This window comes from Mesoplodon mirus (assembly GCF_964341445.2).
Source record: "Mesoplodon mirus genome assembly, chromosome: 8".
In the NCBI taxonomy this organism is placed as follows: Eukaryota; Metazoa; Chordata; class Mammalia; order Artiodactyla; family Ziphiidae; genus Mesoplodon; species Mesoplodon mirus.
In genome coordinates, this window is record NC_138984.1 from 69,147,756 (window position 1) to 69,174,838 (window position 27,083).

The 27,083-nt window shown below is 39.7% G+C and overlaps 1 protein-coding gene across 3 annotated transcripts in view; it reads left to right on the forward strand.

Annotated features, from left to right (window-relative positions):
* Positions 1–27,083, forward strand: part of FMNL2 (formin like 2) — a 311,735-nt gene that overhangs the window by 168,246 nt on the left and 116,406 nt on the right. For all 3 annotated transcript variants that reach the window (XM_082630361.1, XM_082630362.1, XM_082630363.1), the window contains exon 2: positions 8,108–8,191. In XM_082630361.1, coding sequence (XP_082486487.1) covers positions 8,108–8,191 — 84 coding nt within the window. The remainder of the gene's footprint in view (positions 1–8,107; positions 8,192–27,083) is intronic.

Sequence of the window (27,083 nt, forward strand, 5' to 3'; positions counted from 1 at the left end):
TATTCATACCTCTGTTCACGCTATATTCATACCTCTGTTCACCTAAAATAATGAGAATAATAACATCTAATATATTGACTGCTTTCCATGTACTTACTCTATGCTAACTATGAGCATTATCCAATTTAATTTTTCTCAAACTTTGTGAGACGGGTAGGATCATCACCACCATCATCATCCTTCTCGTATCACCACCACCATCTCCATTTTTTTCGAGTGAGGAAACTGAGGTTTAGTTTAAATAATGTACCTAGGATCGCACCCCAAGTGGCCCATCTTCAGAGCCCAAATATTAAAAACCATATTATGCCGTTAAATGCCAATCTTTATGCTCTCCCCACACATCCAAGCCCAGTCCATAGCATTTCTTGCTTTCCTTAACAAAAAGTAATGGCTTCTTCTCTGCAGTTCGGTTATATCACATAACATGTTCAGTTGTGTATTGGTGTATTTATCTTCTCTCCTTCCGCATCATTGAAGCCTGAGTTTACCTCATATTTGTATCTCTGCCTTCATTTGATATTTTATAGGGTTTATTAAGTGTTTGTGAAATTGAGACAGTCAGTACCTGGCTATCTACAGATTTGATCCACTAACTTTGGACGGGGACGTGTTTTATAGTTTATATTTTTAAAGAAATTGAAGGATTCTGTTAAAGTGCCAGTATTTTGTCTGAAAATGTTAATAGCTTATTAAAAATATTAATAAATATGTGCAGTTTCACCTTACCCTTGCAGGCGAATGACTGTGTCTCTGGTTATTCAAGTAGAATTGTTGGTATGCTTTGCTCAGGTCATATTTTAGAAACATTATAGCTTAAATGTCAGGGAAATAGGGTGATCATACAGACCTCTCTTTTGAGCCTTGGAATTTTTCACCTGTCTCCTGTGTGGAAGAGCTACTTAACCTTCCTGCCCTTTAGTTTTCTTCTCTGTTGAATGGAGAAGATAATACCTGCTTGTCATGATTTTAAAGCAGATTATGTTGGATAATGAATGCAAAGAGCTTAAGGGCCTGAGATGTATCAAACCGTCAATAAATGTTACATCTTGTTGTTTTTAACCCTTAGCTTGGATTCTGACTGGATTCTGACCTTCAGTTTTGAATTTCATTTACTGGCTTTTTCAACTCTGGATTTGCTTTGTGATTCAAGTTATGTGGTCCAAGATCACCAGTAATAAGTGATAAAGTCAAGGTGGAATCCAGCTCGTCTAACTCCAAAGCCCAACTAGTAAATCCCTGCCCCACACTGCCTCATTAAATGCAGTTCTTTTTTTTTTTTTTTTTTTTTTTTGCGGTACGCGGGCCTCTCACTGTTGTGGCCTCTCCCGTTGCGGAGCACAGGCTCCCGATGCGCAGGCTCAGCGGCCATGGCTCACGGGCCCAGCCGCTCCGCGGCATATGGGATCCTCCCAGACCGGGGCACGAACCCGTATCCCCTGCATCGGCAGGCGGACTCTCAACCACTGCGCCACCAGGGAGGCCCCTAAATGCAGTTCTTTACTGCGCTGCCCAACCGTCCAGTTGGAATCCATCACACTTCCTTGCTTTTTGTAGCAAAAAGTAATGGTTCCAGGGAGTGGGAGAAAGGGGAGTTAATCAGGGTATAGAGTTCCAGTTCTGTAAGATGAAAAAGTTGTAGAGAACTGTTACATGACACTGTGAATTTAGTTAACACTACTGAACTGTACACTTAAACATGGTTAAAAAGGCAAATTTTGTATTATGTGTTACTTACCACACATTAAAAAAAGAGTAATGGCTCCTTCATTTGAGTTCTCGTAAGTGTTTGTACCTTTATCATTCAAGAACTGCCATTGGTGGTCTCAGCTCTTACTCTAGTGCCGTCTTTTCCCTACTTCCATAAGCAACACTGCTTGTAAAGTGTATGCAGGTGAGGTTGTGTAACAGAAGAGTTTCCATCGTGGAGTCTGGTGACTTAATACTTGAAAGCTTTAATTTAGAGATTATAAGAACAAAACTATATTACATAAGGTGTATTTGATATGATTCACTTTCACTACTGTAACTGCATATGGCTCTGGGTTTCTCAACAGGAGCCTTGAGGATATCAGGGGAAAAGAAGGATATTTTGCAAGTTTTTGTTGTTCCCATGAACCCAGGACAAGAGCTGAGACCAGAAAACTCTATTTCTAGGGCATGGGTTTATTTGGTTCTGAATGGTTTGGATACCTTCATTCTGCTCTGTGTTGTATATGATAATTCATCTATAAGTATCACTTCTAATGTATAGACTCTCAGAGACTCTTTTAACCATAATTAATTTCTCCATGAAGCACCCAGGCACTTGCATATTCCGTTGTTATCGAGTCATTAAATCTTCTATTTTTAAAAGTTTCTAAGATAGAAAGTGCATTTAAAAACCATGTAAAATAGTATAGGTAAGGATAAAACCAGAATATAGACCATAAAGGTAACTACCCCTTGGATCAGACGAATTATTACAGTTGATACTGATTTGAGTTTACTGGCAACAAAAACAAAACAAAGTGCAGGTTGCATGGTTTATTAGATGTGGCAGAAGAATGCCTAAAATATTTTTCTTTTCAAGGAAATGTTGCTAGCATTGAACTTGAAGATATTTCCCCCCATGAATTCCTGTTTGAAAGATAATTATTAGTAAGTAATAGACATTGTCATTGACTGAGGTTTTATAAGAAACAAATGCTCTTAAGTGTGTAGACTTTGTTAGTAGCTGAAGCATAAATGCTAAATCAGTGAAGATATTTTCAGACTGAACAGCATGACTGAGTTAGTTTGCTTTTCATTGATTGAGCAACTTGTTTAGTGCCTACTGTCTGCCATGTACTGTGCCTGATATTGGGGGTTAACAAAAGAAGTTGTCCTTGAAGTATTTAGTCCATGGGGGAATTCAGGTAGGCAAACAGATGATTAGGGCACAGTGTGTGTGGTGCTGTAAAGGAGAGATGTATACACGGCTGTCAGAGCCCAACGAGAGGGTATGTTTTCTTGGAGTAGTTGGGAGAAGGTTCTAGTGATAAATGATATTTGAGCTGATTCTTAAAGTTTGCCAGGTGGAAAGGCAAGGGACATTCCTCACAGAAAAAAAAATGCTCTTGGATGATCTAATTTATTTGAGCTAGGAACTTATACAGTCTAGAAAATATATAATTAACATCCACTAAACTTTTCAACTCAAATATCATATGTCTTCAGTGGACTTTTGGCATGTACTTGAGTGCAGCAACTTCGTGATTAAATTCTCTCCTGTGCCTGCAGTGCAGATATGCTGGAAGGTGGTCAAAGCCCAGTGCTTACATATTGGATGGATTGACAGAGGAAAGGAAGGACAGGAGAGCCCTGTGTCAAGATGTCACTAAGTATGGATGAGGTGGAGTTGTCACTGTGTTAGCACAACTTGCAAGTTGTACATTTTCTACCAGACAGAAGGGCAATCCATTTTGATACAGGCAGTAATAGTGCCTGGAAAGAGAGCCAATACTTTCCTCAGAAAATAGCTTGGGCTCTTAGGAATTACCTGCACAAACATTTAGCTTGGACTCCAGAGGCCTGCCCTTTACAGCACAAAGGGAATGAGTTCCCTCTAAAAAGTCTACGGGCAGTTCTTGCCAGCTAATCACAACAGCCCTAAACTTTAACCAGGCCTCTCTGCAGGGTCTGATTTTAGATGGAGCTGCTTCCTTGCGGTCCCTGTAGAATTATTAAGCTGGGCAATGTACGCCTGAACTGCTCAGAGGCTTGACCCGTGGAAGGGGTGATTTTAGATGCTTGGTGAATGATTACCAAGTACAGTTTTAGTTTTGGTGTATTGATGCTGAATAACTTCTCTGACAATAACTAGTCATCAGGTTCAAAAAGATTTCTTAAGACTCTTCTCCTTCAGAAAGATGCAGACCCTTCTTCTGACCTTCAGAATTGTGTACGTACTTGCCTGCTTGACTGTTCTCTTGGATGTTTCCTAGCTATCTTAGACCTAACCAGGGCCATTTAGAAGTCTTATTCTTCACCACCTCCTCCAGATTTGCGCCGCCTTTGCAGTGTGCCCCTCTCATTAAGGAGACCAGCATTCACCTAGTGACTCCAGGTAGAAGCCAGATGTCCTTCCTCAGCCCTTAAGTCTACCCAGTCAATTTCATGTCCTGTTTCTGACATCTGTCCACCTACTTCAGTTGATGTGCCATCTGCTTTGTCTCAGCCACCACCATTCATCTGAACTACTGCCCTGGCCTCCTAACTGGCTCCCCTGCTTCCACTTGTGTTGTTTCTAATCCGTTCTCCATATAGCACCCACAGCAATCTGTGTAACACTCACCTGTTTATGTCATCTCATGCTTACAAGCCTTCACTGGTTTCTCACTGCACTTTAGGTCAAAGGAAAAGTCTTTACTCCAGTCCTTCGTGGCTGGGCATGACACAGCCTTGACTCACCTCTCCAACTTTATCTTTCCCTCATTCCTTCTCTTTTACTTTCTCTCCAGCCACACTGACTCACTTTCAGCTCTTTGTTTTTTGTTTTTTGGGGTTTTTTTGCGGTATGTGGGTCTCTCACTGTTGTGGCCTCTCCTGTTGCGGAGCACAGGCTCCGGACACGCAGGCTCAGCGGCCATGGCTCACGGGCCCAGCCGCTCCGCGGCATGTGGGATCCTCCCGGACCAGGGCACGAACCCGTGTCCCCTGCATCGGCAGGCAGACTCTCAACCACTGTGCCACCAGGGAAGCCCACTTTCAGCTTTGATGTGTCCAGCTGTTTCTTACCTTAGTGTCTTTTCCCTGTTTTCTCTGCCCCAAATGCTGCCATCCACTCTTTACCTTGCTCACCTCTTCTCATTTCTAGGTCTTATCTTAATGTTACCTTTTCCTTGAGAGGTCTTTCCAGATGGTTCAATCTAAAGTTGCCCTCTGATAACCTCTGTCAAGACTTATCAAGAGTTTGAGAAGATTAGTTTGTTTCATCTTTACCTCTCTTATTATAATATGATGCTCCATGGGGACCGTATCTGTTTGGTTCCCCACTGTGCTGCGGAACACAGTGCTTGTACAAGGGTGGTGCTTCATAAACACTTGAAAGAAAGACTGTTTTATTAAAATAAAAGTTGGTCCAGAAAGGAGCATCTTGGCTTTCTCTTTTCAGTAACAACAGGGCCTGCATCTAATTTCCGTAGCAGTGTTTGCAGACTGCTTCTGCATGAATGTCTTGTGGAGTAGTAACAGAAGGTCAGTTATTTGCAATTTTACTTTGCTGCAAAAAAACAAGAACAAACAAACAAAAACCAAACAAAACAAACAAAAAAAATTGGAGGCATTTTTAGTGTTTGTCCTTGGAGTCTAACAGACTAAGTTTAGGTCCTGTTTTCTGTAAAGCTGTCCAACCTTGAGCAAGCACTCTTAGGCCTGTTTTCCCATTTGTAAGATGGGGAAAATTGTATCTATCCCATGGGTTTGTTATGAAGATTAGATGAAATTGTGTATGCAGACTGTCTTATACAGGGCTTGGCACCTTGTAAGAGGTCAGGCATTCTTTGTCTTACCTGTTTATGCCATGAGAGAATAATAAGGACTTAGAGAAAAACTCATTTCACCTGCCTTATTATCTTATTGTTCTTATTTAATGCATAATCACACCCATGGGCACTAACATGAGGGTCAAATTCAGTTTAAGGGGAAATGATCCATCTCTAGGGTGCAAATAAGCAATGATAAACTGGTTATTTAATGGTCAGTAATGTTGGGCTCCCTCAGAAAGGCACACATGGAATTCTCCTTTGCTTTATCCCAGGAGTTGTTGCTGAACATTATAAAATTGTAATTACAAATAAATACAAGTAGTTATTTTCTATTCTAGTTCAAGTAAATATCACATGGAGATAGGCCACATGAAAATATTTTTTCCCATTTCACATTATTTCTATGGAGAAGCCTTGGCAGTATCATTGAAATCTCTAGGGTCCAAAGATTTTCTAAGTATGTTGTCAGCTTTGGGGGTTATTAAAAAATTAATATTGTGAAGAGATTATTAGATTCAAATCAGTAAGTGGGATATCTACTACCTACTTAGGCATACCAGTCTGGATGCTAGATTGAGCTTTGGGGAAAATGCTTGAGTTATAGCTATCAAAATCATCAAAGGTTAATTCTCTGCCATTAAGTCAGAATAACCCACCCACCATTGCCTCTGTTAAATTTGTTTCACTGGATGACATGAGACAGTACTGGTGGCAAGGGGAACTGTTTCTCTGTAAGTACAAGTCCTCCAGAGAACTAGGGGCTTGAGCATTATAAGTTCAAGACCTTTGACTTTGTCTACTCAAATATTCACCCACGCAAGGGGCTGTATTGTTTATTATGAGATAGGCATGATTTAGAGTGTTGATATAAGGGGTTAGGGCAGTTAAACATGTAAGACATTAGTTGAATACTTGGCTCAGTTGTTTAGAGCATGGGAGCTTTACAGGAAGACCAGGGGAACAGATAAGAATTCCTTCTGGCGCTCTCTCACTCTGCCATGTTCTGTGCCCAAAGATCTCACCTCAGTCCCAAGCCAAGTATCTTGAAAATGTGTATGGTTGGTTATTTGGGACATTTGACTAATAACATATGTATGTACCTGGGAAAATCATGATCAGCACTGTAGCAGGCGTGCTGTATTGATGGAGGAGGGTTTTATGAAGACTGATGTCTAGACATCTTTTAGCTCATGGTACATTTCTCACTGCAAACCCAACTTCATACACCAATAGAGCTAAACTGAGAATTGAGGTTTTGCTGCTGGTGACATATGTCCTGAAGGAGTGCTGTCGTCTCACAGAGGGAACAAAAACCAGTTGCACTGTTGTTTTCTTTACTTTCATCTGTTCTTTTACTCATAGTTGTCTATCAAAGTGAGTCAAAGTTGACGCTATCTCTCAGTAGTTCTGTTCATTGAGTTTTCTTTTGGTGTTTTCTGTTCTGTGTCTGGTGGGGCTGTAGTGCTTTAAAAAGAAATTGGGGGACTTCCCTGGTGGCACAGTGGTTAAGAATCCGCCTGGGGACACAGGTTCGAGCCCCGGTCCGGGAAGATCCTACATGCCGTGGAGCAACTAAGCTCGTGTGCCACAACTGCTGAGCCCGTGTGCCTCAACTACTGAAGCCCGTGTTTCTACAGCCCATGCTCTGCCACAAGAGAAAACACTGCAATGAGAAGCCTGCGCATTGCAACAAAGAGTAGCCCCCTCTCACCTCAACTAGAGAAAGCCCGCGCAGCAACGAAGACCTAATGCAGCCATAAATAAATAAATAGATAGATAGATAGAAATTAAAGAAATTGAGAGTACAAACCTCCAGTTATATAATAAGTCATGGGGATGTAATATGCAGCATAAGGAATATGGTCAACAATACTGTAATAACTTTGTAGGGACAGATGGTTGCTAGACTTATTGTGGCAATAATCTCATAATGTATGCAAACGTCAAGTCATTTTATAGTACACCGAAACTAACCTCATATAGTACATCAACTATATTTCAGTTAAAAAGAAAGGGCTACTAGGAAAAGAAAAAGAAAGGAAGTACTGGAAAGACTGCCAAAGAGAGCATCTGTGCTCCCAGTTTGGGATGGCCGGGGAAGCAAGGGACAATAAAACACCCTGGGGGCAGGAAACTGGACATATGGTCTTTTGAGGACTTTTCCAGGACTGATTTGTGATTTCTAAGGAAATTTTGGTAAGGATATAACAAAATCAAGTTCCCACTGTCCAAAATGAAAGACTCTTATGCCTGGGAAAAAAACTGGGCCAATACCTTCTCAGTAATAACCTCTGACCTTTTGTTGAGGAGACTGGGAGCCTGCAATTAAATGAAGAAATAAGGCATTATCTTTCCTGAAATGCAAGTCTGTAGTTCAGAGCAGACTACCTCAGTGTCCCAACATAGGACTTCAGAGTCTCTCTCCTCCCATTCAACCGATTTGTTGTTTAAATGACTTGTATAGGGTGTTTCTGTTAATCAGATGCTAGGATTTGAAAAGTCATTAAAGAACCACAGTAGTATTCTTTGGTCTGCCAGTGAGTTACCCATTAGCAGTCTGTTGTGGAATGTGACATATTTCTTCTCTTTTTTTCTCACAGAATGCTATGAACCTACCCCCTGACAAAGCCAGATTACTGCGGCAATATGACAATGAGAAGAAGTGGGAACTGATTTGTGATCAGGTAAGAAACACTGATGCTTTTTTTCAAGAAATAATGAGAGAAGAGAACCGGATTTCCTCCCTAAATATATCAGACTTTTTTCAGGAGATGCATGAATTTCTGTCTTGTGATTTGCCTTCCTGTTGATTATGACCAAAGGAAAAGTTAGAAAATGACATTTTATTCTTGCATTATTTTAATTCTCTACTTTATTTTTAAATGTTTTTTAGTTAAAATTTCTGGTAACTCTGGTCAAGTGGACAAATCAAATTCAGCTGATCTGTTTTTCTATTTACCTTACATAGCAGTTTATGCTTCTTGAATAATGCAGGTCCTCTAATTTAGTTGGCTTTCTTATTCATGTGTATTGATGTTTACTGATGCAAGAAGGTGAATTGTTTATAAAGAACCATTGCTTGGGCTGATAAAAAATTATTTCATATTATAACAATTACCCAGGTGTTTTTATCATTAACTCATAACAAATTTAGACTCTTCAGAGAGATATATAATAAAAAGGGGATTTCTCCATTTTCTGTCTCTCTACCCTCCAAATTCTACACTTCAAAGGCCCACTGGTAAGACTCTGAAGTATTTCCATCTAGTTTTTTCTTCTGTTTTTGTTTTTTAAAAACAATATGTGAATACCCATACATACTCTTCTGCATCTTGATATTTTCTTCAGTATGGATGTCTCTATGTCATTCTTTTAAAATAGTATGTAGTATATTATTTTAATTGGTAGTAATTTTTTGGGGACTTCACTCCTGGGCAGGTACAGGCTAATTGTTTAAAGCTTAGAAGGCTCACCCTGTAAAGTAAAGATAGGCTCTGTATATTATATATTAGCTCTTTTATTTTGTGCTATGAGTGTCTTCAGGGTGGTCATGTACCCCCAACCCCTTGCCACCCTGGAAATTCTTGGTAGTGTTGTAATTTCCTTCCAACCCTTTGGTCTCTTCTGTGGGACAGATGTGTCAGGGGAGCAGAGGCATTTTCTGTTCCCCAAAGGTAGATGGTCCATGTTCCCTAAGGAATAGATACCTGCAGTTTACATGGAGCTTCTGAAGTGCCCATTGTGTGTTGCTTTACTTTAGCTTCTGAACTAAAACAATAAAGCAGTGGTAGGGACATCATACTCTGTTCTGCATGCTATATTGAGCACCACGAGTAGATACAAGCTGAAGAGAAAGCTTATTGCTTATAGGACCATGATGCAAAAGAATAAAATTTTGCTGACACAGTCTTCTTCCTTGAGACTTAATTTTAAATGAGTATTACCTAAACCTATTACTGCCAAGAGAAATGATTTTACGATAGTGAACAAATGGTATAAGGGTAATTAGTGTAAAGGAAAGGTAACCACACAAATGAGAGAGGTCCAGGGGTGGTGAAAAATCCTGCGTATGGGGCTTCCCTGGTGGCGCAGTGGTTGAGAGTCCGCCTGCCGATGCAGGGGACACGGGTCCGTGCCCCGGTCCGGGAAGATCCCACATGCCGCGGAGCGGCTGGGCCTGCGCGTCCAGAGCCTGTGCTCCGCAACGGGAGAGGCCACAACAGTGAGAGGCCCGCGTATCGCAAAAAAAAAAAAAAAAATCCTGTGTATGACAGGTTGTGATGGAGCACAGAGCTCAGGCAAAAGAAGGTCTTCTTGGGTGGTGGTTTGCATCTCCAACATGCTAGAAAGGGAAGCCTGCTGATGATGGACATTTCTAACAGCTGTGCTCTTCTCAGACCATAAGTAGCTTCATGGAGTTGGTGATGGGGTCTAGCGGGGATCTTGAGGCAGAGGGAGGAACAAGTCAGTTATCTTGATTATGTTTCTGATTCTCAAATCCTCAATGTTCAGGTTATTTTTGCCCTTAAACGTTAATATGCCAGGATGTGGAGAATTGAGCTACTTCATCGGTTCCTTTCTGGTGGTCACTTTCACACATGCTGACAGCTGCAAATGGAAGTGGCTCCATCAGTTCTGAGGCGGCATGTGTGATTTGTTAATAATAGGGAAATAATCATAATAATTATTATTGCCAGTAACCAACATTTAATAAGCAGATTTTCTTCATAAGAGTTCTGTGTTAAATCTCGAAAGCAGTCATACTTATTAATATCTCCATTTGACATACAGGGAAAACTGAGACTTAGAGATATCATTGCCGAAGGTCACATAGCTGTTATGTAGTAAAGGGGCGTACACAGTCTGATCCTAGAGAATATGTACATTCTGGGATCTATACCCTTAACCACTAGCTCTTTGCTTCCTTCCTTATAAAGTGCTCAAGTTTGTGAATGATATACTAAAAATAAATTTAAAAATACATGTTATCTCTGTTTCTCCAACTTGCATTCTGGCATGCGTTCCTGAGAGGGAGAGAAAGCTGGGAGTTGTTAGCACAGGCACTAAGCTGCCATTATGGTGAACTACCATTTTTGGTTAACCATTAGTCATTGTGAGAATTGTGGCCAGCAGAAAACTGGGCTTTTTGTCACATGTCATACACATGAATATCATTTCTCCTATGTATGTTTGCGAGGGAAAAGATAAAAACCATGAGCTGAGAGCATTCATAATGTAGTATTTATATGGCACATATAATGTATTGGTGTTTGTTGACTGTTTATCTGTTACCTACATGGACCATGTCATATATATATTTGGTACCTATCTATATCTGTCAGTGGTACCTAAACTGATAGACACTCAAAATACATTTGTTTTTATGATTCCATTTATATGAAATGTCCAGAACACAAAAATCTGTAGAGACGGAAAGTAGATTAATGGTTGCCATGGCCTGGGAGGGGGGATGGGCAGTGACTGCTAATGGGTGTGGATTTCTCTTTAGTGTGACAAAAATCACACTAAATTACATAAAAATTACTATAAAAAGACTTTTTGGGAAAATTGGGGATATTTGACTTGTGACTCCCAAGTGATTATTAGATGATTCCAAGAAATTATCATTGACTTTGTTGGGTTTGGTTTTGGTACTGGATGAAATAAGAATCTGTTCTTACTTTTTAAGAAACATGTACTTGTGCAAGGATGAAATGATATGACTGGAGTTTGTTGTAAAATACTTCATTGAAAAAAAGTGGTAGATAAAGGAAATGTGGAAGAACCTTTAGTTGTTGAGTCTTGGTGAGATATGTTGAGGTCTATTATAGTAAAATCTCAACCTTTGTGAATTTTGGAAAATTTATCATATAAAATTTAAAAACAAAGATATTTGCTACTTAACTACCTTCATTTTTTTCCTCATCTGTAAAATATAGTTAATACTAACATCCTTAAATTATTTTGAAGATTGGAGGCAATATATGTACAGTACGTAGACTAACACTAGGCATATAGTAAGTGCTTCATAAGTGGTAGGGCTGCTTCTGCTGTGGCTGAGGGGCCCAGATATTAAGTATTAGAATCATGATTATTTTCATTGTCAACTTGTCTTCAAAAGATTCAGGGAAATTTATTGTTGAATCAATCACCATATGTTCCCCAAACGTACTTTGCGGTTTGAATACATGGTGCATGATGCTGTCAGGAAAAGCCACAGCTATAGATTTCAGTCCAAGAAAACATCAAGGTGAACCTCTCTTTTGTGGAGTCTTAAAACAGTGATCGTGGTGTGTTGTCATTGCTCCCTGACACACAACCCATTCCCTGGCCCCTGTTGCTTTGTGCACAAATAGCGTACTAAATACAAATATTAATTTTATTTCTTTTAAAACAAATAACGCAGATATATTACCTGTTATCTTAAAATATAAGTTATACGCAAGGTCTGCAAAGTAAAATTGGATATTAAAGAAATTTAATTCTAAAAAGAAGTATGTGAACAAGAGTGTTGGACGACCCAGGGAGAGATTACTTCAGGTTTCAGTTCCATGAAAAATTATCATGTGGACACTGTGAATCATGGAACTGGTCATGTTTCTCCTTTTTTCCCTTGGCTGCTAGAATGCTTGGAGCCAAATCTGTGGTCTTCCCTTACCGAGTATACAGTATCTTAGTAGCCTACGTTTTGTTTACCAGCCTCATCCATGGCTTCATCGAATTTTTCCTGCCCACATTTCCCCTCCACATCGATTTCCTCACTTAAAAAAAAAATCTTGTATGAAGCTGTAAAGTTTCAGAAGTCTTCTTTTTGAACAAGATGAACATAAAATATATCAGCATTATTGGTGAACAAAAATTAAGTTTGCACAGGTAACAATACTAAAATTTTCTATCTGCTGTGGGCATTGTGCAAATCGGTGCATCATATCTGTTGTTTTCCTTTAAGGCAGCATATAAAGGGTCAGAATAAATGCTTCATCATTATTCACCTATGAATTCAGTTGAATACAATTCACCATTTAATTAGAAGCATCAGTTTTTTCATAGTTTCATGTGGTTTCTGTTAAGTGTGTCACTTATTTTGTAAGTATTTAAATATGTCTCTTCCACCAAGAGCAAGTTACTGAAGGGCATGGGCCATGTTTATTGATGTACCTCCAACACCTTGCTTAGTGCCTGAAACATAATAGGTGCTTATCGTAAGTGTGTTGAATGGAAGAAAAAGCTAAATGTTTGGGAGACAGTGGACAAGGAGGAGAAGGCAGAAGGGAGAAAGAGGAAGGTGGAAGACGTAGCCTGGAGGTAGAGGTTTGCTGCTTCTTTATTCTGTTCACCTTCCTCTACCCGTTGGTGTAATTTGCTTGTGATAAGTGAAACTAAACTTCACTTCTCAATTCTGGAAACTATAGTAAAGAGGGCAGGGTGCCTCATGTAGATAAGAAGGAGTTTATATGGGCATATCTGCAATGAAGCTCCGTCTCCACCTACCCATGGTCAACTGAAAATCCAGTTCTTTGGCTAATTTCAGGAGCAAAATAAAAGTTTAAGAGAGAAAATCCCAAAGAGCTTTCTACAGTAACAGTATTCCAGCAGTATCCTTTAGTCCTTTCCTAGATTACTGCATAAATATAAAGATGACCTGCGCTTCCAGTGGGTCTCAAAGTTAGACATGGGAGAACCGTGTAAGTCTGTTCTGAGTGGGATGATAGAAGCCTAAGAAAGAGGCTTCCCTGCTGTGTTTTGGGCAGTATGAGGTGTATCCCAGGGAACTTATTTCTGTGCTGTAGTAAGTGGGCAGAGTTCCACGAGGACATCCATTCGAGGACTCAGTGGGGACACCGAGGCTAATTTTATAATAGATGAAATGACAGTGTGAGAGTAAAAAGCTGGAAATACTAAGTTCTTTTGACAAACGCAAATGAAAACTCACAAGCTGTGTAGCAATAAGAGGGCTCTCTCCATGGTCTTTATATCTATGCAGAGAGGGAAAGCCCTTGCTCTCACTCTGGCCTCAATTTTCAGTGCTCTCTGAACACAGACCCTGTGCTGCACTGGTTGGCTTTGGGGTCTTGGCACTTTCCCACAAGTTAAGGATAAAGGTTGCATATAGGGAGCTTCAGAGATCCTGGATGAATTTAAGACTTTCAGATCATTATATCTGGAAGGGTTGTTAGAGATCATTTATTTCAAGCCACTCTTTAAATTCTTCTAAGAAAGAATACTTAATGCATGCTTGTCAAAAAAAAAATTAACTGTATTGGATCATAGGAAGTAAAGCAGAAATCCTTTTACCTTTCCTGCCTGTTCACTAAACTCCTTATTTTATAGATGACGAAATGGAGGTTCAAGAACATAAATGACTAGGCCAGTGCCAAGGCCACCCGGGTTAGACAAGAACACCAATTCCAAACTCCAGTCATGAGCCATTTCAATTATTAGGGACCTAGAAACAATCCACTGAAACCAGAATTGTAGTAGGTAAGGGGCTATCACCAAGGCTTCATTCTGTGGCTCCTCAGGTGATGTTGGCGTGGAGGGAATGGGGTCTGTAGACCTTAGCGGTGGTGGTGGCTTGGTTCGTAACTGTGCCTCAGCTGAATAAGTGGAAGTGGTTAGTCAAAAATTCAGGACATTGTAGATGACTAACACTGAGGGGGGTAGATTCCGCGAATGTAAGTAATCCCGTCCCAAAATGTTAGCAGTGCATACCTGAGCTGGGTCAGAAAACTCCCCTGTGGCTTTGCTGGTGATGGCACCATGTGTTTTTTTTTTTACAGGGGGCCGTGGTTTGGCACGGCTCGACCTTGCCCCCTAATGGCTGGCTATTGCTTTGCATTGTAGCCTCGTGAGAGATGGGTGTCTTCCCTTTGCTTGTATAGCATGATATGGGAGAAGGAGATTAAAAACAAAGACAAAAAAGGGCAGAGTGAAGAGGTGGCAGAAAATCATACCCACTTAGATCAGATTGCAGCTCTCAAGGCTTGGCATGTACGTGTCCTAGTCAGGAAAGGGGAAGGCCCTTGCTGCCACTTAGCCAGAGCTGAGCCAGGCCAGTGGTACTAAGATACTCCAGTACAGTGAGAGTTGCTCTTGTCTTTTTCCACACAACTGACCCAGACCATTTGAATGTATTTAATCATTAAGAATATAATTATTTTTAAACCCTTCACTTACTTTCTAATACTATTTCTTCTGAAAGACAAGAAAGTTACTTACTGGATAGCTTACTAAGCCAATTTGCCACTGGAATCAAATTTCCTAAAATATTGAAGAGCACACATATATCTCTGTGATTTGTTTTTTTAACTGTTCATGTTTTTGTGAGCCAGTTAGAGCTCTTTTCTGCCAGGTAAGCAAATATTACTGGATACTGATAAATTATTTCTTGTAGACCATCAGATTCAGTTAATGAGGGCTTGTCCTTGGAGCCCCAGGGGAAATAAATGGGTCGTGACAAGGGAGGGTGGGAAGGATGGCTGTAGCCTGCTTCCGTGTCAGCTGTCATGTTAGTCATTGGAGCAGTGTATGGGTAGCATAGATAGTGGGAAAGAAGCAGAAGAAAAAGATGGTGATGCAGCAGTAGCCTTCGCCTTGCTCCAACCCCTCTCCTCTTGCTCCAAGACTCCCGATTTAATCTGCCTTTAGCCTCTATCCCCCAGTTCCAGGCTTTGATTCTACATTTAGCCCAGCTCACTTCATTGAGGCTTTCCCAGCTGTCGGGACAGCAGACAGCCATCTCCCTGCCCTCTCCCCCTTATTCATTCCTCTGGCTAGCTGACATTATTACTATATTTAATATTATTTGGTGTTAAGTTGTTTGCATTTTTACTGTACTTCCATAGTTCTGTGGTATGTTGAAATGCTATTTAGTTTAAAATCATTATTAGGTTTTGGGATCTGTTTAATTGTTTTTAAATTCTATCTTTCAAACCCTTAGTATTTTTCTTTCATCGTTTTGATATTTGGTCTTTCCCTTCTGTGTAATCCTCCTTTTGACTGTGCGTTAGTTGGATTTTTTGTTTGGTATTTTGTTTTCTAGTTCATCTTTAAAAAATTCACTATGCATCTTATAAAAATGAGAATTTTCTCTTGTATCCAAATAAAGTCATCACAATTAAAATGAGTAATAATTTCTTAATATCGTCTACTGCCCGGTTCATATTTCTCATTTTTCTTAATGTTCTTCCCACCTGGTTTTGTTCAAACTAGTCCAGAATCAATCACACACTACATCTGGCAGTTATGTTCTTTAAGTCTCTTTTAATCTAGAACAGACTTTTATTCATGATGCTCATATAGTAAAGCGACCAGGCAAGCCATTTTGTAGGAAATCTTGTTTCCTGTATTTACCTGATTGTTTCCTAGAGGTGTCTGAGCTCCTGAATTTCCTGTTAACCAGAAGTTAGATGTAAAGATATGATAGATTGATGTTGAACGTCTTTGTCTGGGATATAAGAGACAAATAATGTCTGATGTCTCACCATTAGATAATAAAGGTCAAAGGATCAGATGACAACCTGATTCCTCTGTTGTATGTTTTTCCCTGAGGCAGAAGGGAGTCTGTGGAGTGTTACTTTGGCATCATATATACGTCTCGTTACCTATCAGCCTTGTACCTAGTGAGTTTTAAAACCAATTGATAATTTTTGGCTGAATCAGTTTCATTAGGAGTTGCAGGAAGAAAAACAAACCCGATTTTCTAATTTTATTTCCCTTCAACATTAAGCCAGCAACTAGAGCTTTCACCTGGTGCTGGTTTACCCTGGAATTAATTATTCCTGTAATTCTTTCCCTCAACTGTCATTTTTCAAAGTAAGGGCTTAGTTTAATAGATACCTCAAAAGGTGACCAATGTTTTCTTTAGCTTCCTTTTGTGAATATCATCATGAACCCATGGGTTTTCGTAGTCAGTGTGTCACAATCAATAGGAGGTTTTTTGTGAGGGGGTGCTCACATTAACAACATTTTAACATTTGGGAGCTCCTTCGTGCTGGCTCCTCTCTCCCTTTGACATGACCCTATTAATCCTTACAAGCTTTTTGTATGGTGCAAAAATCATTTCTTCGGCTTAACTTGTACTTTCCTTGCACCTGACCTAGAATAAGACATTTCTTCAAGGAGCCCTATTCTTTTTCCCAGGGGATGGTATTAGAAGTCGTCATATTATTAGGTTGTCACAGCTGCTGGGTGAATTTGTGTCTCAGTTTAAGTGTCTGGACCTTGAAAATGTATGTCTAATCATTATGAGTTCAAATTGATATTTTCAAATCAATTTTTAATATTAATTCACTTATTTTTTTGATTTTATAATTATCACCTTTTTCATTGAAATATTTGATTCCTAACATCAATTATTTGTCTTTTCCTATAATGTTAAAAATTTCAAAATAACAACTACCAGTATCATTACTAACTAAAATATTACTAACTAAAGTTACTAGGTGAAGGATAAATTTTTTTGTACCTTTGTGTCCTCAGAATGCATCCTATTAAAGATGTGCCAAGCACTGTCATTTAAAGTCACTTGATGTTGATACCTTTTCTGTTATTAACTTCCAGTATAAGTTAGAGTAATGATAGATAACAAACATGCTGTGTGAGATTCCTAGGGCTGTCATAACAAATGACCACAAACTCCATGGCTTAAAACAACAGAAAGGGTTTTGTCACAGTTCTGGAGGCCAGAAGTCTGGAATCAAGCTGTCTGCCGGGCTGTGTTCCCTCCAAAGGCTCCAGGGGAGAATCCTTCTTGTCTCATCCAGCTTCTGGTGTCTACTGGCGTTCCTTGGCCTGTGGCTGCATAACTTCAGTCTCTGCCTCCGTCTTCACATGGCCTTCCCAAACTCTTCTCCTTGTATCTGATCCTTCTCTTCTGTCTCTTATAAGGATACTTGTCACTGGGTATGCGCCTACCTGGATACTCCAGGGTGATCTCATCTCAAGATCCTTAACTTCATTGTATCCACAAAGACCCTTTTTTCCAAATAGGGTCACATTCAGTGGTTCAAGGGTTAGGACATGGACAAATATTTTGGGTTGGGGGACACCATTCAACCCACTATAGATGCCAAGACACATAATGATTTACAAAACAAGCTTGTCGTTCACATAACAATCCAAGTTGGTATTGTTGATCATTGGAGGTTAAATTACACAGAATTAATCAGGGATCCACTTGAGGCTGTTTTCAACATAAAGTTTCAGCTTTGCAATCAAAGGAAGAAAGAAAATGCAGGTGGACACCTGGAGAGTTTTTTTGGGCCAGGTTTGAAAGTGGCATGTGTTATAGTCTTATTTTTTTGGCTAGGCCTGCCAAGGAGGATGAGAAATGTAGGCTGGCTGAATACCCAGGAAAGAGAAGAAAGTGTTAGTAAACAGCTAGTCTCTGCTATGATTACTAATTTTGATAGTCTGATAGTTTCATTTGTTTTAGATTGTATTCAATTTTAAAATTTGCCTTTATTTATGTATTCATTAATTTATTCATTGAATAAGCATTTAGTTGTACAGGTGAGGGAAAGCAAAGAGTAAAGTGAGAGAGGGTATGGGTCTGAGTTCTCCCAAAACAGATACCTCCTGTGATACTTGGAGTCTGGAAAGGATTCTAAGTGGTTGATAGTACCAGTCTGTTCTGAGTTCCAGCAGGGGGCCAGGCCAGGCATGAATTGGCTTTGGGACATGCATTCTTGCCAAATTAAAAAAAAATTGTCTCTGAGTTATCTTCTCCTTGAGATTTTTTTTTAACATCTTTATTGGACTATAATTGCTTTACAATGGTGTGTTAGTTTCTGCTGTATAACAAAGTGAATCAGCTATACATATACATATATCCCCATATCTCCTCCCTTTTGCGTCTCCCTCCCACCCTCCCTATCCCACCCCTCTAGGTGGACACAAAGCACCGAGCTGATCTCCCTGTGCCATGTGGCTGCTTCCCACTAGCTATCTATTTTACATTTGGTAGTGCATATATGTCAATGCCACTCTCTCACTTCGTCCCACTTACCCTTCCCACTCCCCATGTCCTCAAGTCCATTCCATACGTCTGCGTCTTTATTCCTGTCCTGCCCCTAGGTTCTTCAGAATCTCCTTGAGAGTTTAAAGGGACTGTTGTCCTTTTCTTGAAGTTGCCAAACCTGAGTTAGTTGCTATTAAAAAGAAGACAAGTTGTAGTTTCCCTCCAGAAAGTAAGTTTCTCTTCCATTAAGACTTACTCCAGGCCTCCAACTTCTTGATTCTAAAACGCTGGAGAAGCAGTGAGAGGAGCAGATGCCAGCTCTCTATATGTTGAGCTTTCTAGAGTTTAGTATCTCTGGAGACATGGAAAATTGAGTCTGAACCCAGAAGTGAGTTTACATCTTTCCTCTTCCAGAGGTTCCCTTTGTCATACAATTTTTATAGTGGGGAGAAAAGATGCTGGCCTATCCCACAGGGACTGAGAGAGGGACAGAAAATGGGGAGAAGGTTAGCTAAACAAGGGGGAAATTATTCCTTTTTAAAGGAATCCTTTTTGGCAGCTTGATGTAAATGCTGTCTCAGAAATGCTATTCGGCATTAGCAGCTAGAGCAAGAGGCCTGGGGCTCAGTCTGATATGAAGAGTTTAGGTTATCTTTTGCCAAAATGAACATCGCATTGCCTGCCTTCCTGCCTGGTAATACAAATGGAATTACAGATCCCCCGAACCCCCCTTAAAACAACTAAATTGCCTGAGCTGACCCAGACAACTTGGTGATGCTGTTTGAAATAAACTTTATTGTATGATCATCTTCTGTAAACTTGGGAATGCTGTTACAGGAAATGAAGAATCAGATAGCCAATTTGAGGCATACAGGCTAGACTGAGATTGACCTTTGACGCTATCTTTCAGAAAATAATTTAAATTATTTATTAAGGTGTAGTAGCCAAGAATTTCGACTAGGTAATACAAATACTACTTTATGTTGTTTTAACACTTGGATATTTAACTCATCATCTTTGCTGTGGAAGGCTGTTTTAGTTTAACTTTATTAGTATGGCTTCCTTCCTTACAAATTCAACAAATTCAATAAAAACACTTTAAATAGGGGAAAATGATGAACTATGAATAGGATTAAAGAAGCCAAATTAATATTAAAGAATGAATTATAGGATGTTTTGATTAGGAAAGACCTGTTGAACTAAAAGAGACTTTTGCTAGTCTAAATAAAGGAAATCATTTGGAAAAGTCTCATCAAAAGTTATTTTCAGTCTGAGAGCTGTAATGGAACACTTGGAAAGTTGTCCTCTCCTCTCAGACTAGGAAAATGATTTCATATTCAGGGCCTGAAGAATGCTTCACGGCCCTCCAAGAAACTGTGGCTGTGGAATGCATCTGACATGCTGATTTTTCTGCACTAGTCTTAAGTGCAGAAATGGCCAACTTTTAAAGTTGGGAATGGAGAAAGGGGAGTTGCATGGTATTAACTGTATGTTCTTCCACTATTCAGAACTCCTCATTGACTCCCTGTTGTCTGTTCTGTACGCATTAGCTTATTATTTGACATCTGCCTTTGTCCTTTCCAACTTACCGTTTAGATCCTTTGTGCCATTGCCTTTCATAAACTGTGTTACTGGCACCCAGCTAAAGCCTTGAAGTTGCTGGCACACGTCCTGGGCTTCTCTGCCTTTGTTCCCATGTTCCCCCATGTGGATGTCTCTGACTCCTGCCTCTCACACCGTCCCAGGATATCTATATGCTGCCTGTCCTTCAAAACACAATTCAAAAGCCAGTTTCTTCAGGGAAGTTCCTTTGATCATCTCGGTTGGAAAGAGCCTTACCTTTCTTTGAACTTCCAGAGGATCCCATATGGCTCTTATCATATTCTGCTTTGTATTACATAAATATCTGTTGTATCTCAGAGATGAGATTTAATGCTTTGGCATCGAATTTGTTTCGTTTTGTGCTTTTTACATGGTGTCTTGCATAATGTGTTCGGGATGAATGGAAGAATGAAATGACCAAAAAAAAAATTTTTTTTTTTCACCTTGACATTTTTCATGTTAGTGCCTGGAGACAGGAGACCTAAATGTGATAGCAAGATTTAAGATGTTCAGAGGCAGGGACTTGTCTAGCAAAATGTTTTCATCCAATAATAACTGCAGGGATCCTTCTAAATACTAGCACAGCTGGCACTAGCTGCCTCTGGTAGTCGTTAGACAAAATTAGAATCCCATCTGAACGTGATTTCTTGGCCATCAGTTGTTATAAGTAGGTAGAGTCTTAATACTTTTTCTTCATTTTCTCTTTTTTTTTTTATTGTCATTTTTTATTTCAACTGAAATATTATAAATGTTATCTAAAATTTTTTTTTTGTTGTTTTTTTTTTTTTTATTAGTTTCTGCTTTATAACAAAGTGAATCAGTCATACACATACATCTGTTCCCACATCCCTTCCCTCATGCATCTCCCTCCCTCCCACCCTCCCCATCCCACCCCTCCAGGCGGTCACAAAGCACCGAGCTGATCTCCCTGTGCCATGCGGCCGCTTCCCACCATCTATCTACCCCACGTTTGGTAGTGTATGTATATCCATGCCTCTCTTTCGCTTTGTCACAGCTTACCCTTCCCCCTCCCCATATCCTCAAGTCCATTCTCAAGTAGGTCTGTGTCTTTATTCCCGTTTTACCCCTAGGTTCTTCATGCCATTTTTTTTTTTTTTAAATTCCGTATATGTGTGTTAGCATACGGTATTTGTCTTTCTCTTTCTGACTTACTTCACTCTGTATGACAGACTCTAGGTCTATCCACCTCATTACAAATAGCTCAGTTTCGTTTCTTTTTATGGCTGAGTAATATTCCATTGTATATATGTGCCACATCTTCTTTATCCATTCATCCGATGATGGACACTTAGGTTGTTCATTTTCTCTTAATTGTCCTCTTCTTTCATATGCATACTTTCTGTAGGTGGGGTAGTCATCTGGCAGCCTTTCCAAAGTGTCAGAGTTTGTTTTTTTTCTTTTTGGGAAACATGGAATATGCATTCCCTTGGGGACTTTGGTACTCTCAATTCCTGGGGGGAGTCTGGCTCTGGTTGCATACATTTTCTTCATGTGTGTATAAGTTGTTGCCGCTGTGAGAGCTGAGATGTTATGGCTAACCTTAGCTTCCCTGCTTAGGAACCTGGTTTCTGGTCCTGGCACCTCCTCCTCCCACACATGCACTCTTTCCTGGCCTTTGCTATATTGTGTAAATCACTTCACTTCTGTCTATATACAATATTAATGCAATATTTTATTTTTGTCTCTCCTCCTCCTCATCTACTCTTTTCAGCGTTCTCCATTTTAGAAGGTAAACCCTTGGAGGACAGAGATTATTCTTGTCAGTGTAGCTCTGAAGAGCATTTAGCACCAAGCTAAGTCCTGCAAATTAGTACTCACTAATGACAATGATGCTGGTTGTAATTAGAGCTCATTTAGAGACAACAGTTTGCTTACTCAGCCTTGGCGAAGGAAGGCCAACTACTTTCAGCTTCTAGGAAGAAAAATCAAGCTTAGTGAGCTTCTGTGCACAAAAGCAAAGCCCTTTGAACTTTCACCATCTAAATTTATCACAGGAGCAGAATAATGAAACATTAATAATGGTATAATGATGGTGACGTCTAATTCATCCCTAAGGGTGTTTAAGCAGTTTGTGTAGCTTTGCTTAATCCACTATTGAAATAGAGCCAGTGACCCTGTGACTTTCACAAACAGGGAAGAAACTCAACACTAAGTGTGTCCCCCACAAGCCATTCATTTCCCAGAGACTCACTATAATTTCTTTTCTTAAACCTCAGACTATGAAGATATAAGATAAACTTGAGTGAAATTCTGTTTGAATTTGGAGCTGCTTATCCAAGTAGAATTTATGGAGCAGAAATGCCTATGACATACTTGTTGTAAGTCCAGCCAATGCCAAAATAGCCTCAGTTAAGTAATTTCTCCTGTAATTATACACATGGATAGAAAGGATGCAAAGGATCAGAAATGTTGTGCTAGATGAGTGGAATGTCCAGTTCCAAATCTTTATGCAAAAAGGCTTTCAATGACAGAGTTTATTAGATTTAGGTGGGGAAAGGGGGTTGTGGAGGGAGGCCCCAGAGAAACAGTTCAGCTGGTCAGAAAGGAACCAAGACTGCCTGCCTGTGTCTTATAGAGAAGGCCATGTTGTAGCATAGCTGAAGAGTTCCATGTACTGTGACTTGCCCAACAAATCTAGCACTTCCCTGTCACAGCCCTTCATTTAAGCTCCTTTTAAGAATGGCCTGGTTTTCTTTTTTAAAATTTTTATTGGACTATAGTTGATTTACAATGTTTTGTTAGTTTCTGCTGTACAGCAAAGTGAATCAGTTATACATATACATATATCCACTCTTTTTTAGATTCTTTTCCCATATAGGTCATTACACGAATGGCCTTGTTTTCTAATTGGAGTTGCCGTAGATTTGAACCTTGCTCATTAAATGGAATCCAATCAATGCTTTGTTTTTTTCCTTAGCTGCAGGGCTGGCCTGTGTATAGGCAGAGTGACTTTCCTAGGGGCCAGTGGGGAGAGGGGAGGCTGGTGTAAGCCTTAGTGGATTGAGTTAATGAGAAATGTATGATTATGGAAGGCACTGGCAGTTTCAGAGCCGTGAGAGGTACAACACAAGCTTATCAGCAAATGTCCTTTCACTATGACATGAGTTTGGCTGACATATCTAGCACAGAATCCACTGGGTGTATGCCTTGTACAGAGTGTTTACAGTCTCTCTGAGTACTTTTAAACTTTAAAAACTTACTCGTAATTTATGTGAGAAGTGACTTGTATATGACATTTAAAAGAAGTTTAATTCTTTGAATATTATTAAGGACTGGGTGCTGAGTATTCATCTACATACTGAGACTCAAGGAAAAGTAGAACATGTTTTTTGTCTTTTAAAAACTTACTCTAGGCTGGAACTCCTGGCTTGGGGTCTCTCCCCTCTGCTGTCACGGAGCTGCCCCAGAGCCCAAGGGGAGGGTGGCCTCACTGAGGCTGCCGGCTCTGGAGGGGGCCCCCACTGGCTGAAGCCGTGACTGTCCTTGGGACCGGGAGACAGTTCCCTAAAATCTGGACCTCGAAGGCCACCTTTATTCACACAAAGAAAGGATTTTTCCATGTGGAGGTCGACATGTCAGAGTTTTGCTTTGGGGTTCTGTCTGTTCTTTTTTTTTTTTTTTTTTCCTTTATTTTCTTCCTTTTCTTCTGAGCCATGTGGCTAGCAGGGTGTTGGTCCTCCAGCCAGTGTCAAGCCTGAGCCTCTGAGGTGGGAGAGCTGAGTCCAGGACATTGGACCACTAGAGACCTCCTAGCCCCACATAATATCAAATGACAAGAGCTCTGCCAGAGATCTCCATCTCAACACTAAGACCCAGCTCCACCCAATGGCCAGCAGGCTCCAGTGCTGGACGCCCCATGCCAAACAACTAGCAAGACAGGAACACAAGCCCACCCATTAGCAGAGAGGCTGCCTAAAGTCACACTAAGTTCACAGACACCCGAAAACACACCACTGGACATGGCCCTGCCCACCAGAAGGACAAGATCCAGCCCTACCCACCAGAACACAGGCACCAATCCCCTTCACCAGGAAGACTACACAAGCCACTGAAGCAACCTCACCCACTGAGGGAAGACACCAAAAACAATGGGAACTATGAACCTGCAGCCTGTGAAAAGGAGACCCCAAACACAGTAAGTTAAACAAAATGAGAAGACAGAGAAATATGCAGCAGATGAAGGAGCAAGGTAAAAACCCACCAGACCAAATAAATGAAGAGGAAATAGGCAGTCTATCTGAAAAAGAATTCAGAGGAATGATAGTAAAGATAATCCATATCTTGGAAATAGAATGGAGAAAATACAAGAAACGTTTAACAAGGACCTAGAAGAACTAAGGAGCAAACAAACAATGATGAACAACACAATAAATGAAATTAAAAATTCTCTAGAAGGAATCAATAGCAGAATAACTGAGGCAGAAGAACGGATATATGACCTGGAAGATAAAATAGTGGAAATAACTACCACAGAGCAGAATAAAGAAAGAAGAATGAAAAGAATCGAGGACAGTCTCAGAGACCTCTGGGACACCATTAAATGCACCAACATTCAGATAATAGGGATCCCAGAAAGAGAAAAGAGAAAGAAAGGGTCTGAGAAAATACTTGAAGAGAGTATAGTTGAAAACTTCACTAACATGGGAAAGGAGATAGTCAAGTCCAGGAAGTGCAGAGAGTCCCATACAGGATAAATCCAAGGAGAAACATGCCAAGACACACATTAATCAAACTATCAAAAATTAAATACAAAAAAAATATTAAAAGCAGCAAGGGAAAAGCAACAAATAGCATACAAGGAAATCCCCATAAGGTTAACAGCTGATCTTTCAGCAGAAACTCTGCAAGCCAGAAGGGAGTGGCAGGACATATTTAAAGTGAGGAAAGGGAAAAAACTATGATGAAGATTACTCTACCCAGCAAGAATCTCATCCAGATTTGATGGAGAAATTAAAACCTTTACAGACAAGCAGAAGTTAAGAGAATTCAGCACCACCAAACCAGCTTTACAACAAGTGCTAAAGGAATTTCTCTAGGCAGAAAACACAAGAGAAGAAAAAGACCTACAAAAACAAACCCAAAACAATTCAAAAAATGGTAATAGGAACATACATATTGATAATTACCTTAAATGTAAACGGATTAAATGCTCCAACCAAAAGACATAGACTGGTTGAATGGATACAGAAACAAGACCCGCCTATATGTGGTCTACAAGAGACCCACTTCAGACCTAGGGACACACACAGACTGAAAGTGAGGGGATGGAAAAAGATATTCCATGCAAATGGAAATCAAAAGAAAGCTGGAGTAGCAATTCTCATATCAGACAAAGTAGATGTTAAAATAAAGACTATTACAACAGACAAAGAAGGACACTACATAATGATCAAGGAATCAATCCAAGAAGACGATATAACAATTGTAAATATTTATGCACCCAACATAGGAGCACCTCAATACATAAGGCAAATGCTAACAGCCATAAAAGGGGAAATCGAGAGTAACACAATAATAGTAGGGACTTTAACACCCCACTTTCACCAATGGACAGATCATCCAAAATGAAAATAAATAAGGAAACACAAGCTTTAAATGACACATTAAACAAGATGGACTTAATTGATGTTTATAGGACATTCCATATCAAAACAACAGAATGCATATTCTTCTCAAGTGCTCATGGAACATTCTCCAGGATAGATCATATCTTGGGTCACAAATCAAGCCTTGGTAAATTAAGAAAATTGAAATCGTATCAAGTATCCTTTCCGACCACAATGCTACGAGACTAGATATCAATTACAGGAAAAATATCTGTAAAAAATACAAACACATGGAGGCTAAACAATATGCTACTAAATAATCAAGAGATCACTGAAGAAATCAAAGAGGAAATCAAAAAATACCTAGAAACAAATGACAATGAAAACACGATGACCCCAAACCTATGGGATGCAGCAAAAGCAATTCTAACAGGGAAGTTTATAGCAATACAATTCTATCCCAAGAAACAAGAAGAATCTCAAACAACCTAACCTTACACCTAAAGCAATTAGAGAAAGAAGAACAAAAAAACCCCAAAGTTAGCAGAAGGAAAGAAATCATAAAAATCAGATCAGAAATAAATGAAAAAGAAATGAAGGAAACAATAGCAAAGATCAATAAAACTAAAAGCTGGTTCTTTGAGAAGGTAAACAAAATTGATAAACCTTCAGCAAAACTCATCAAGAAAAAAAGGGAGAAGACTCAAATCAACAGAATTAGAAATGAAAAAGAAGTAACAACTGACCCTGCAGAAATACAAAGGATCATGAGGGATTACTACAACTATATGCCAATAAAATGGACAGCCTGGAAGAAATGGACAAATTCTTAGAAAAGCACAACCTTCTGAGACTAAACCAGGAAGAAATAGAAAATATAAACAGACCAATCACAAGCACTTAATTTGAAACTGTGATTAAAAATCTTCCAACAAACAAAAGCCCGGGACCAGATGGCTTCACAGGCGAATTCTATCAAACATTTAGAGAAGAGCTAACACCTATCCCTCTCAAACTCTTCCAAAATATAGCAGAGGGAGGAACACTACCAAACTCATTCTACGAGGCCACCATCACCCTGATACCATAACCAGACAAAGATGTCCCCAAAGAAGAAAACTACAGGCCAGTATCACTGATGAACATCGATGCCAAAATCCCCAACAAAATACTAGCAAACAGAATCCAACAGCACATTAAAAGTCTCATACACCATGATCAAGTCAGGTTTATCCAAGGAATGCAAGGATTCTTCAATATATGCAAATCAATCAATGTGATATACCATATTAACACACTGAAGGTTAAAAACCATATGATTATCTCAATAGATGCAGAAAAAGCTTTTGACAAAATTCAACACCCATTTATGATAAAAACTCTCTAGAAAGTAGGCCTAGAGAGAACCTACCTCAACATAATAAAGGTCGTATATGACAAACCCAC